This window comes from Ailuropoda melanoleuca, chromosome 9 (assembly GCF_002007445.2).
Source record: "Ailuropoda melanoleuca isolate Jingjing chromosome 9, ASM200744v2, whole genome shotgun sequence".
Taxonomy (NCBI): Eukaryota; Metazoa; Chordata; class Mammalia; order Carnivora; family Ursidae; genus Ailuropoda; species Ailuropoda melanoleuca.
The window spans coordinates 69,043,344-69,056,766 of NC_048226.1; the positions used below are offsets into that span (position 1 = coordinate 69,043,344).

General features: G+C 42.6%; 1 protein-coding gene across 4 annotated transcripts in view; it reads left to right on the plus strand.

Annotated features, from left to right (window-relative positions):
- GRHL2 (grainyhead like transcription factor 2) overlaps nucleotides 1-13,423 on the plus strand; it is a 155,842-nt gene that overhangs the window by 119,929 nt on the left and 22,490 nt on the right. For all 4 annotated transcript variants that reach the window (XM_019810127.2, XM_034668387.1, XM_019810124.2 and 1 more), the window contains exons 11-12: nucleotides 161-300; nucleotides 4,720-4,751. In XM_019810127.2, coding sequence (XP_019665686.1) covers nucleotides 161-300; nucleotides 4,720-4,751 — 172 coding nt within the window. The remainder of the gene's footprint in view (nucleotides 1-160; nucleotides 301-4,719; nucleotides 4,752-13,423) is intronic.

Below are 13,423 nucleotides of genomic sequence, written 5' to 3' on the forward strand. Positions count from 1 at the left end.
AAGTTCACGCTCTTTGTGTTGGTTTGGCAGTGGGAGAGGGGACGATTGTAAAGTGTGTTCACATCTGTGGCTTTTAGAAAGCTTCAAGGAGAAAACAGGGAACTCAGACTAGGGCTCAAAGCTGAGAGTTCTTAGTCATGCATAACCCTCTCACGTCCAGCCTCTGATGGGAAGTTGGCGGCGATACCTTTACAGAAGAAGAGTGACATCACCTACTTCAAAACGATGCCTGACCTGCACTCACAGCCGGTCCTGTTCATACCTGATGTTCACTTTGCAAACCTGCAGAGGACGGGACAGGTAGGACCTACCTGTTAACATCCACCTGCCATCCTTCCCCGGGGCTGGTGGAGCCTTAAGACAGGATCCCACGAGGCAGTGTTGACCTTGAAAATAATCCCTGCACTCCATGGATTCCACAAAAAGCCAGTCATTTCATAAGAAAATGGATTTTTATAGAAAGGAATGTCTCAGGAGAGGAAACTGATTTAGTAAGGGGGAGAAGAGAGTGAGCTGATAGTAGTGAAGTGTTGACAAAGCAGTGAAAGAGGAAGAAAGTTTATCAGCTGGGAGTTTTGTGTTGTCGATTTGGTCATGTGGGTTTAGCCTGGTGCAATAGAGCTCCATCTAATGGTGGGAAATTGAAACACACCTGTAACTTCAGAAAGTTGTCCAAGAGGAAAAATTTTTTGATTACATAAAACCATATCAACAGTTTTTCCCCTAATAAATCAACAGTTCCCATTGAATAGGTAAAATCATTCCACACCAAAAGAAAAATGAGATTGTAGACAAGGGTTTTTAAAAGTAATTCCTGTCTTCTAGTATCTACAAGCGAAATTAAAGAGCTAAAATTAAAATAACAAATACCCAATAATTAACTCATTATGGTAGCTCAAGTTGATGAAATATTAGGTGGCCACTAAAATTATAATTATGTAAATTATGTAGCAACATAGGAACTAGTTATGATAATGTTAAGTGCAAGAAAAAATTAGAATACTCGTTTGTGTCTGTACCATGATTCTAGATATATACCTGAACTTGAAGGTAACAAAAATTGTAACACTTGATGTGTAGGATTAAGTGATGGATGATTTTTTTCTTTCTTTAATATTTGTAGTAGTATTTATTTTATGTGATAAATTAAAATAGGGTAAAAAAAAATGTACTTCCCTAGCATTAGCCAGATTTGTCTTTCACTACATCAGTTGGGTTTTAGCGAATCTTGTATGGGTTAGTTTTCTTTTAAACTCAAAATCCTCTGAGGAGAGGTTTGTTTTGAGAAATAGGGCCATTCTGACATACTCAAGTTTTTCTCCGATTCTAAGTGTTCAGACATTCAGTGGAATTGACCTTAGTCAGGAGGGGAAATCATTACTGGCTCAACTTGCTCTTTCTTAAGAATATATTGTCCTTCCCCATGTTGTTTCATTATAGGTATGAGACAAAGCAGTTATATTAAGTAGGGGTTCTTTGTTGCTGCTCATGACAGAACATGGTAACAAAATACTTACAGTTTTTTCTTAGAGTGGATTCCACTAAAAACTAATTTAACATTCCCATCTTGTCTTACTTGTTTAATAGAACAAGGTCACAAAGGGGAAAGTAGAATGTTAAGATTTATCAAGATATGAGCGCCAGCACCTCATTTTATCTATTTTTTTAATTCCCAAGAGTATGGTGATTTGTATATTTACAGTCTTAGCCCCATGGGATTTTATGAAGCTGGGTATCCACACTTTCCAGAAGAAGGGATAATTGAGTTAAATTGTTCTTTCTGTTTACTGTCATGATTCTGGCTTGGGCTCTGTGTCAAAGCTGACAGCCTGACCTGTTCTCTTGGCAACATTTCCCTGAAATATACAAAGCTATAAATGTATCTTCAGAGGAAAAGTGACCAAATCTTAGAGTCTTCTGGCCTCACTTGGCCTCTCCATGTCGAGCTGGGTTCCTAGCCTGTAGCTGAATCAGAAGGAAAATGCAGCCTTTACAGTTCACTGGTTTTAGCAGTTGCAAAGCAGCTCAGTCAGCGCCCCCAGCTCATTGTCGAAGTTAAGTTCTGCAGTCTGGGGCCACCCTTGCAGAGCCCTCAGGCTTCCCCTGTGGCCTTGGAGTCAGAGTTAAGGGGGTCAGTGAGGGAGCCTGCCTGAGCTCTGGGCAACAAAGGAACACAGTCAGCTGTGCTCTGGAACAATTCGCGAATATTCTATGGTTGATCAACTTACTTGGCCCAAGGACAGGGGCGCCTACAGTGTGGCTGGCTGGGACTTAAAGTCAGCCTTTCTTGGAAGAGCTAGAAAGCAGGGAGATGGGTCTTGAGGCAGGAGGGAAGCCAGCAGTGCCATGATGTGGGGGTGGGGGGGTGGCTGACTTTGACTTGCGAAATGAGATCCTGCAGTGGTGGGTCAAAAGGGCCAGTTTTACCATAAATGGGGCCCCGGGTAGGGGGAAAGGCAGGTGATGGTGTGCAGCCCGGTTACCACTGCAGACACAAGCCTTGTCAAAATCAGCTGCATCAGAGCTCTGAGCAGCTGGAGAGTGAGCAGCCCTCCAGCTCTCAGGGTCAGCCAGAGACCCCCAGTCATACTGAGCGCAGCGATCCTAGTCGCCCAAGAACAAGGGCTGGGGAGTGAATATTTTCACTGACAGACCACACGTTCCCTCCTTCTCTGTCATCTCATCGATTCACATGTGGATTCATCAGACAACTATCAAAAACTAATGTGAGGGAGTGAACCCAGCGTGCAGGCACCATGGAGATCCTTAGTCTCCTCTTCACATCAGATCCCAGATCGGCACTGGAGCTTTTCTCTGGAATGCCTTTAAAAACAAGTGATAAGGGGAGCTTGGGGAAGTTGTGAGATACAGAGGCATCATCTTTCTGATCGGACTTTCTCAAGGCACCTGAACCCCAGGAGGACTTTGCTCCTCCCTCCCACCATCAAGAGCAGTCTTCCCCGTTGTAGATTGTAAACCACCTTCCCCCAAACCACAGGAGTGCTTGATTCAGGCTTCCACATTCCACTCCAAGTCTTTTGAATCAAAATCTCTGAAGAGCGTTCCAGGAACTCACATTTATGACAAAGTCTCCAGATATTTTTTATGCACTCTGAAGTTTGAGAAACACTCTCTAAATGTAATAAGACCTACAGCCAACAAGGAAGAAACAGTGGGTCATTGCGTGAGAGAAGTGACAGTGCAAGGACAGGGATGAGGACAGTGTAGTAGAGGCCATTCAGGAGGGCAGGAAAACACTTAAGAGAAGGCTGCTTCATTTTGGGGTCACCAATCAACTTTGCAGAGAGCCCTCCATAACCCTGTCATATAATCAAACAGGACAGACGCATTATGCCGCATTTAAAGAGACCAGCAAAAAACAGGCCAACATCAGGATCTTTTTCCAAAAAATCCAGTGGTGTGGCCAGTGCTATGGCCCAGGCTCTCGCACTTATGTGGGTCACTACATATGCACGTAAATAGACCGTCCCGTTTCTAGAACATCTCCATGGGGGACGCTCCAGTGCTGCATTGAAACCTGGGGTATAGTGGAAGAAAACATCTTACCTCTGCTATTTTCTGTTAAAAAAAAAAACCAAAACACAAAGTATACAATACAACAATAGATATAAAAAGTTTTAAGAGGATAAGTCCCTGTGGAAATCTTACTAATGACTAGAATGGCTCACGCCTGAAGAGTCCCAGGTAACTAGCTCTGCTGTACCACAAGGTCTGGGAGTGGCAGCATCCAGGCACTGCCAGGAGCCTTTGAGAAAGTTTGTAGGGAGGGTGTCAGTCTAGGCAGAGCTTTTCTCCCAGGTACCTGGGGCAGGGGCAGTGACGAAGTGTACCAGCACCAAAAGTGACTATTGAAGTTAAGATGTAAATGTCTGATGCTAATTTGGGTCTTGTTCTTCACCCACACAAAAATGGTCCTGAAGCACGTAGATAAAGCTCAAGAAAGGTCTATAATTAATTTTTATAAATAATTGGGTCAAGAGGACCTACATGCATACCAGATCCCCTCTGGATTTCTGTAGTCTCATAAAATAAGAGAGATGCTTCATAATTTCTTTAAATTCGACTCTGCCTGCCACCACGCTGACCACCTACAGAAATCTGTTCTCAGAGGTCTTCTGGCTTGGAGCACCTAGAGCTGCATGACCTTTCCCCAGCCTGAAGACAGTCGACTCTAAATATTTGTGGCTGTGGGATGCCACAAACAGAGGCCTGGGGTTACTGCTGCACTGCCCTGGGACCCTCTTGCTCTCTCCTCCCTTCGCCAGAGCACAGTATCTGTAGTCAGCTCACCTATGGACCCAGTGGGATTGGTTACTCACAGGCCTTGATCCACACCTTTCTAAACAATGATTTGTAGATCCTGCTGAAGTATTTCTTTAATGTCAAAAACAAGAGCTGGCTTAGAACTGTAGGTAGTCTGATCAGAGTGACTTGAGCTAGAAATAATCAGATTTCCAACTTTACTTCCTTAAAATCTAAGAATTAACCCTAGGTAGAATATGAGGTTAAATTTGTATTTCCTTGGAGACACACACACACACACACACACACACACACACACACACACAGCATCATTAAACAGATTTGCCTTTTGTCTTCTTTAAGACAGTGTAAGAGCCTAGGAAAGTCTGTGTATCACGTAATATATTTCCATTTCTTGTGTCTGACCTACAGTAAGCCTGTTGTTTTCTTCCACAGGTGTATTACAACACGGATGATGAACGAGAAGGGTAAGACACTTAGTTCTTTCACTTTACATCCAGAGTCCGTTCATGTCAGTAGAAATGGCTCTTGGAGCACAGGATAACCGTGGACTTAGAGCTGAGAAATGAGAAAGGCTTGACTCCAGGGCTGAGAGGAAGGCTGGGGAAATTCTGTTCTCCTTCCAAGACTTTCTTTCTCTCAGTCTTCGCTGTGATCTGCCTTTGAATACCTAGCTGTTCTTCTAAGTGACACATCACTTTGATTCTACCTTTTCACCAATAATCTCATTACTGAAATCTCTGGCCCCAACACAGGTTCAAGGTGAGCTTGAGGTGGGAGCCAGGGAGCCAGCCTGCCCTGCTTAGTTAGTAATGCTCGGGTCACCCACGTGAACCTCTTGAAGCCCTCACTCTGGGAAATGGGCCCAGGGGCCTAGGGGTGAGGCCGGTGTGAATGCAGCTGGAGAGGCTGAGAACACAGTTGCTGTCTTTGGGATTGTAGGTAAGAGAGGCTTTATGTGGGGTCACCAGGGCTCCCAAGTGTCTTACACATCAAGTTTCTGCATAGTGCTTTCTGTGCATTTACTCATTTTATACACTCCTAGAATTTTAGAAACAACACGGAGTCTTCAAGGTCATTTAGCTGACCCTCTCTTCTAAGCAATGTAACACAGTACACCACATTTTTGGTAGGTAGTAAGGCAGCTTCTACTTGAACACTCTCACTGTATGTAAGATAGCTCATGACACCATTGGACAGTTGCAGCTCTCAAAAAGTTTGCCTGTCGGGGCGCCTGGGTGGCACAGCGGTTAAGCGCCTGCCTTCGGCTCAGGGCGTGATCCCGGCGTTATGGGATCGAGCCCCACGTCAGGCTCCTCTGCTATGAGCCTGCTTCTTCCTCTCCCACTCCCCCCTGCTTGTGTTCCCTCTCTCGCTGGCTGTCTCTGTCTCTGTCGAATAAATAATAAAATCTTTAAAAAAAAAAAAAAGTTTGCCTGTTGAACTGATGTCTGCCCTCTTTTGACTTCACCCATTGGCTCTAGTTCTGCTCTTTAGATAAGCCCCATCCGTTCCTCCTCATTCAGACATAGTTTTACCTTTCAACATCCCAACTCCAGGGGATACCACCAAATTTTTAGTAGTTTCCCTAGAATTGGCTCTCAGAAATAAATATCTGTTCTCAACCATATGAGTTGGAGATTATACTCAGATAATTTCTTCTTGTGACCTGGACCCTTTTTTCTCTTAAAGCAACCTAGAACCACATTCATTTTTCAGTATCTATGTTACATTACATATGTACATATTACATGCAATCTTGGTTTTCATTATATCTGTATAACTAAAATCTCCAGATCATTTTTTTCAGACTGTAGTCAAACCAGGGCTTCCCCATGCTTCTGCAGTTAATGTATTTACTTATAAAACATTTCAAGGTGAAGTAAGTGGAGCAGATATTGCTGAGTTCATTTCCTAGAGCAGAGGTTGGTAAACTACAGCCCGAGGGTCAAGGCAACCCATCACCTGTCTTTGAACAGTCTGTAAACTTTTTTTCTTTTCTTTTTTCTTTTTTTTAAGTAGGCTCCATGCCTAGCGTAGAGCCCAATGTAGGGCTTGAACTCATGACTATGAGATCAAGACCTAAGCTGAGATCAACTGACCTAAGCTTAACCAACTGAGCCACCTGGGTGTACCTGTCTGCAAACCTTTTTAAATAGTCGAAAAAAAATCCAAAAGAAGAATGATATTGTGTGACAAGTGAAAATTAAATGAGATTCAAGTGTCCATAAAGTTTAATTGGAGCACAGCCATGTTAATTCCATTATGTCTTGTCTGTGGCTGCCTTCCTGCTACAACAGCAGAGCTGACTCGTTGCAACAGAGACCCGTGTAGGCTGGAAGCCCTAAATATTTACTAATCTGACCCTTTACATAAGAAAAAGTGTGCCACCCTCTGGCCTAAAGGGTAGAGAATTTCAAAGGAGTCAAAGAATTCCCCAGCTGGTTAGGCGCAGAACCTTGTCCTGGATCTGACCTCTAAATTCAGAGTTCTGAGTTTCCTAAATACCTAATTAGATTGTTCTTTTTATCTTGGCACGTTGGTGGTAGATTCCCAGTGGCTGGAAGGAGCAGAAAGACTGGCACTATCGATTCTAATCTGTTACTCAGATATTTTACCGGGACAGTGTGGTGTCATGGAAAGAATAGTGACTCTGAGCTTAGGAAGTCCGCATGCTACTCTGGGGCCATTGCTTACCAGTGTGAGGCCTTGGGCTGGCTCCTTGACCTCTGGCCTTTGGTTTCCTCAGCTGTAAAATGAGGATTTGGGGTGAGATGATCTTCGAGGTCGCATCTAGCACTAACATTCTACTCCTCCCTTCTCTGGGAGAAGTTAGCCTCGTAAGGGAGAGGAGCCCAAGACCCGAGTGCTGCTTCATGTGCAGACCTCCCCTGGCAATCGACCTCGGCCTTCGATGTCCTTCCCAGCAAGTTGGCAACGTATAGGTGGCTAGTTGACCTATTTCTAACTCGTGTGGTTTGGCTGTAAGAATTACCCTCTGTTATTGCATAATCATGAGGCCTGAGGCCTGAGTCTCTGTCTCTCATACATCTAATTAGAGTTCAGTTGAGCACGGTGGGTGGCCTTGGAGCCTCAGTGTTAATACGTGGTTGGTACTTGGCTATTGTTATATGTAAAAGTAATAATTACCATTCACTGGATATCTTGGCTAGGCACGGTACTAAGTGCTTTATATGCACTGTTGTGTTGAAGTCTCCCAAAATTCCCATGGGGAAGATGCTGTAATTACCTCCACTTCATAATGAGCAGTGGAACTTTGGGACCAAGAAACATGTTCTAAGTCACACAGGTGGCAGTGATAGAGGCAGGATTGGAACCCAGTCTAGCGGCACTCCTCGTGGCCTGCTTTTAGTCATTGTGCCCTGTCACCTCACTCTCATAATTCTTGATCTGTGGCTGCCGGTGAGGCACAGAGACAGGCCCTTGGTGTGGTAGCTTTCTGGCCTTAACAACAGCACACCCTTGGTTCACCCTCTGGAGTGCGGGACACAGATTGTGACAAGCCCGGATGAGTGTACCTGGCAGAGGGGTGTCAGCTCACCGAGCCCTGAGGAGTGCCACCTTTCCCGGCATTCGCGTAGCCTCCGTCAGGGCTCTCTCTGGCCAGTTCATCACTCCATGCCAAGCAACATCCGTTAGTGTGAAAGCGTCTGGTTAAGTGCTGGAAAGCAGCATTCAGTCGACCAGCAGCTGGAGGAGGTTGCTCAGCGGAGGCACACCACTCCCTCCCCCTGCATCTCCAAGGCCAGCGTGGTGGTCAGACACAGACTTGTTCACAAGTACAGCCGGCTGGCCTCAAGTGCCGGCAAACCTGAGTGTGATTAAAGAGGGAAAGTAGAGGAAATGCGGATGAGGTGGGATGGGGAGCCATCATCAGCCAAGTGCCTAAACGGAACAAAAAGTGGAACACCTGTTTGCTCCTGCCTCTTTGTCTGATGATAAAGTGAGTATTGGGGGTGACTTCTGGTGCTGAGTTTAGGCAGCGACAGACCGCATGCAGGTTTTTTTCATAGACAGGGGATCCAAGTTAGATACAGAGGCTTTGGACACCACTTCTTGGCAGCAAGCCTCTTACTGCAATTTGGGATCAACTGGGGAGTTGAAAAATAATTCACATATAAGTAGCACACCCCCAGGGATTTTGATTTAATTGGCATGGGATGCACTTTAGGTATGGAGATCTTTTTAAAGTCCCCTGGTGATTCTAAAGCTCATCAGTGTTTGAGAACCACTGCTCTGGAGCCGGCCAGCCATGATTTGAATCAGGCCTTTACAAGCTCTGTAACCTAATATAACACCTTTTTGGAGTCTCATCTAAAAATAGCAAATAATGATATCTACCTGATAGAGTTATAAGCATTAGTATGTCAAATGTCCTGGCATGTGGAAGGTGTTTTCAAAAAAAAAAAAAATAGCTGTTACTATTGTTGTTAAGGTTCCTTTTCAAGCCCTCAATAAGTGATACTTAATTGAGAAATTGAAGAGAGGGAGAGGAAGAAGCATGGAAAGAACAAGCCAGACAGGAAGAATTTTCTGTGGAATATGGGCTCTTAACCAGGGATTCATGAAGGGCTCTTAACCAGGAATTCATGAATGGCTCTTATGGGTAAGAGGGAAGGGCTTTAAACCCCTTGAAATCATATGTAAATTGCTATGCAAATGTCATACATGATGGGAAATGCTATTCTGTTCCATTACTTCTGGGGATCTGGTCTCTATCCCCATCTGACCTCTAGTTCCTGGAAAACCCTTCTTGCCTTTGTCTTTTGTCTACGGTCCTCCCCATGGACGTGCCCACATTCCAGCCTGCAGTGAGGTCCCTTCAAGTCTAGCAGCTCTGTAGCTTTCACATTGCATTTGGGGCACAGGGACACTTGGCAAGTTTGGGCAGTCCTGTGTCTGGAGCTCAGTGGTTTCCCTCCAAGAATATGTCATCACCATGGTGCTGCTTGGGATCCTCAGACCACAATCCTCTCCAGAAATTTCTCTTATCCCATTGCTTCTTCTCAAAGCACACCCCCTTGGGGCCACATTGTATTATCTCCTCAAAAGCTGAAACTTTAGGAAAACAAAAGCCAGAAGAAGGTAAAGGTTGGGCAGGACAACCTTTTGGATTGGTCCCATACCAGCTCAGAGAGACAGCTTCCCAGAGTGACTTCACTCATCATGCTGAGTGACGCTTGCAGAGGAAGGGAGAGTCCCATAGATGTTGCCAGACCGAACCGTGAGCTTGGTTACGGTGTTGCTGAGAAAAAGAGCCAGTTCTTGTGCTCATCTACCATGGAAGCAAACACTTTGGTTAAAATTCAGTACCCTTTGAGAAAGTTAGAGATTATTACCCAGTCACCAGTGAGTGCATTTAATCAACATGATATTAACTCTAAAAAGTCATCATTTTGTGTTCATCAACACAAAATAAAAATCTAGAATTCTGCACTACTTCTTTTAAAGGAGCACTTTCACAGAGCTCCAAGTACTTTTCTTTGATAAAGTTCTCAGGGATGCTCAGCAAACTATGAAATGAAGGGTATGATGGGCTCTGTTTTACCACAAAAACATAAATATAAGGTGGTTAAAAATAAAGGACAACTTCCCCTAATTTCCCAAAGAGGAGCTGAAAACATATAAAGCTTTGGGGCCCCTTTGAATAGTTAAACCATTATGGATATTGCCAAAAGAATCAATGATTTACTGATACTTGCTTTGTTAATTTAATTAACCTACATTTAAAGAGTAACATAATTCAGAAATGTCAGTTACAGTTTAAGAAATATTCTTTTTCAAAATCTTTACAATTCATCTTTGACATAGGTTCTTTCTCATCACTAAAATTACGTTTTATGTCATCTTACACTGTTTATCAGGGTTATTCTTTCCCACTACAGTCAGAGTGGAGATACAGCACTTTTTAAATCCTTATCTTCAAGACTGTCCTTGGAAATTTTATCCCAAGCCTCAGATATTGATTCTCATAACATAGAAATGTTACAGAAATGTCTGTCACAATGTTGCCTCCCATTTTCAATTGTTTTTAATTAAAATTTTTATTTCATGATAATGGCAGATGCATACGCAGTTGTCAGGAGGCCCACCCCATTTTGATTGATTTATTTTTATTTTTTACTCTTAGATATTGTATTTAAAAACCCACCTGGTAATACTCAAATCTGCATCAGATAGGCAAGGGAGGTTTAAAAAAATATTTAAAATATTTTCATCAGTTTCTTACATTAGTATCAGTTATTCTTGCTTGTATACTAGTTTGCTATTTTGCAAACTGGAAGATTTAAACTAAAGACTCCTTTTATAAATTTAACCTACATTACTCTTTCCACTACTCTTCATTTCTTCCTCGACTTGTTTTTCCTTGGGTTTTTTTTCCTGTGGCCTGAAGAGCTCTGTTTAATATTTTTGTTGCTGTTGTTTTTGTGGAACCTTTGGCAAAGAATTCTCTCATATTGTTTGTTTATTATAAATGCTTGTATTTCACAGTGACTTTTGTAGGATTCTTGCTGGATACCAAATTCCAGGCTGTCAATTACTTTCTTTCAGTTTTGGTTTCCATCATTCCCATTGATGTCTTCCTTCCTTCCTTCCTTCCTTCCTTCCTTCCTTCCTTCCTTCCTTCCTTCCTCCTTCCCTCCCTCCCTCCCTCCCTCCTTCCCTTTCTTATTGTTTGAGGAGGCTGCTTTAAAATGTTTTCTTTTTCTTAGCTTTTCAGAATTTTTATTTAATTTATTAAATTTATTAAATCTACATGTTCCTACATGTAGGTTTTCTTTATTTTTTTCCAGCTTGGTATTTTATAGCACTTACTGAACCTGTCAGCTGATGTCTTTCATCAGTTTGGGAATAATATCAGCTGTTACCTCTTCAAACAGTGTTTCTTATTTGTTCTCTCTCTGCACTCCTTTGAGATTTGAAATGTGTATTAGAATGTTTTATTGTGTCCCTGTGTTTTTTATGTGCTTTTCTGAAACATCCTTCTTTGCTCACCATGTGTCAGCCTGGATATTTTCTATTGACCTAACTTTCAACTCTATTAAATTCATCTGTTGAGTTCTTAATTTCAGTTATAGTACTTTTTAGTTCTAGATTTCCACTTAATTGGTTTATTTATTTTAATAGAGTCCAGCTCTATATGTCTTGTCATTTGTATTCATGAACACAATAATAACTATTATATTTTAAGTTCACATCTGGTAACTCAATAACATGCTGTAAATGTGTTTTCTGTGGGCCTGTTTCTATTGTCTGTTTTTTCTCTTGGTGCTGTTTATTAGTATATTTAATAAGCATTAGTTGAATGATGAACAATGTATGTGAAAATCGTAGAAGATCTAGATGACCATGCTTTTCCTCTTGTGAAGGTTTTCTGTATCCTCTGGCGTGCAGCCTGAGTGAATGCCGATCACTGCGCTTCAGTCAGGGCGGAACTGACCCTAAGCTCGGTTGCGATTTGTATTAGCCTCAGACTACCTCTACTTCATCCTAACCCGTAGACTGTAGCTCTGAGGGAGTTTCTATGGGCCCTTTTCCTTTGTGGGCTCTGAAATCTGATTTTTGTCTCTGTAGCATGGGGAGACTACTAAAGCCTCTTCTGTGATTTTCAAGGGCTTTTTGCTTAATTTTGTAGTCTCTTGTCCTGTGCAGTGTAGGGACTTGGCAAGTATCCTGGAAGGAATACTGCATTGTCGGTTCACTTCTCTGTGCTTTCCTACTTTCTGGAAGTTTTTCCATAAGTCCTAGATACCTTTGCAGCCCTAAACACCAATTTCTGTTTCTCTAACTCTGTAAGATTGGCAAAAGCTATGCAGATTTTTGCTCTTGCATATGTGCCTCAGCTGGGATTATCACGTTCTGCTCCCAATCAAGAATTGGCAAATGCTCTGAGGGGATGGTGGCTCACTCATTACCAGCTCATCTCTCTGTTCTCTTCCCTGAGACCTCAGCTCCTCAAGCCCTGACTCCCCATCAGCAGTCTCCAGTACTTTCAAGAGGTCTTCTGTTTGTTTAATTTTATAGAGTTTTCACATTGTTCTTGGGTAGAACGTTGGCTTGTCACAAGCTACATCTTACCAGGAACAGGAATATCTTTATTTCCTCTTCAAATGATCCTTCGAACCTAGTCACTTACTGCTTGCATTTTTGAGCTCTTAACTATAGTAATCATTACTAAATCTATGTGTGGGTTTTGTTTTGCTAATTGTGCCAGATGAATTATATCAATTCCCAAATTAGCATTGATTAAAGTCATTTTGGGATGATTACCCAAAGAGTAATTTGTTATTGAAATTAATTGATGTCCTACTCCATACTGTGAACGACCTTCTAAGGACTTGAACATAAGAGAGCCTCCTCTTTTCTGAGGCTAATGGAGGCAGAGAGGAAGCTCAGTTTATTTGGGGGCATACATGATAATTAGCGCATGTAGACCATAAGCAGAGCTGTGGAATAGACAAACAGTGTCTCCATGGTACCTGGAACTCGTTTCTGCACTTTATTTCGGTGTCTCCTCATGCAAGTGGCTAGTGCAGCTCAAGCTGGCAAGTATGGCCAGAGACCCAGGCTTCAGACCTGAACACCTTTGCAAATTTCTTTTCCAATGAGACTTAGCAGTTCTTTGTTTATACCTCAGGGACTCTCTTTCCCTGAGATTGACCCCGCAGGGCAATGGCTTCATATGCTGCTGAACCCTGAGTCACCCCACATATTAGCCACACATTTGCCAGTGAGGTAGAGATTGACATCAGAGAAAGTGCCTTCTTCTGGTTCTGTAGTCCTTCAGTGGTACAGTACAGTGTAATTGAACAGGACATTAGGAGACCTGAAGTCTGTGTTCTTATCATCTATCAAAGGGGTCTGTCATACCTGCTCCTCTTTTCTTGTTTTGCTTTGAAAATAAATGAAACATTTGAATCCAGACCACACAAACTTATTGACTCCTGCTGGCTTTATAGATTTGGAAGTGTGAAAAAGCATTTTTGAATTCCCAAGAGACATGTGGTTTATCCAAGATGTTATTTTAATGGCAGAGTTTGTCATGACTCAGAATGAGGTGCTATCAAAAGTCAGGCAGGACTGGAAGAATATAAATAAATGTTGCTTGATGAGAAAA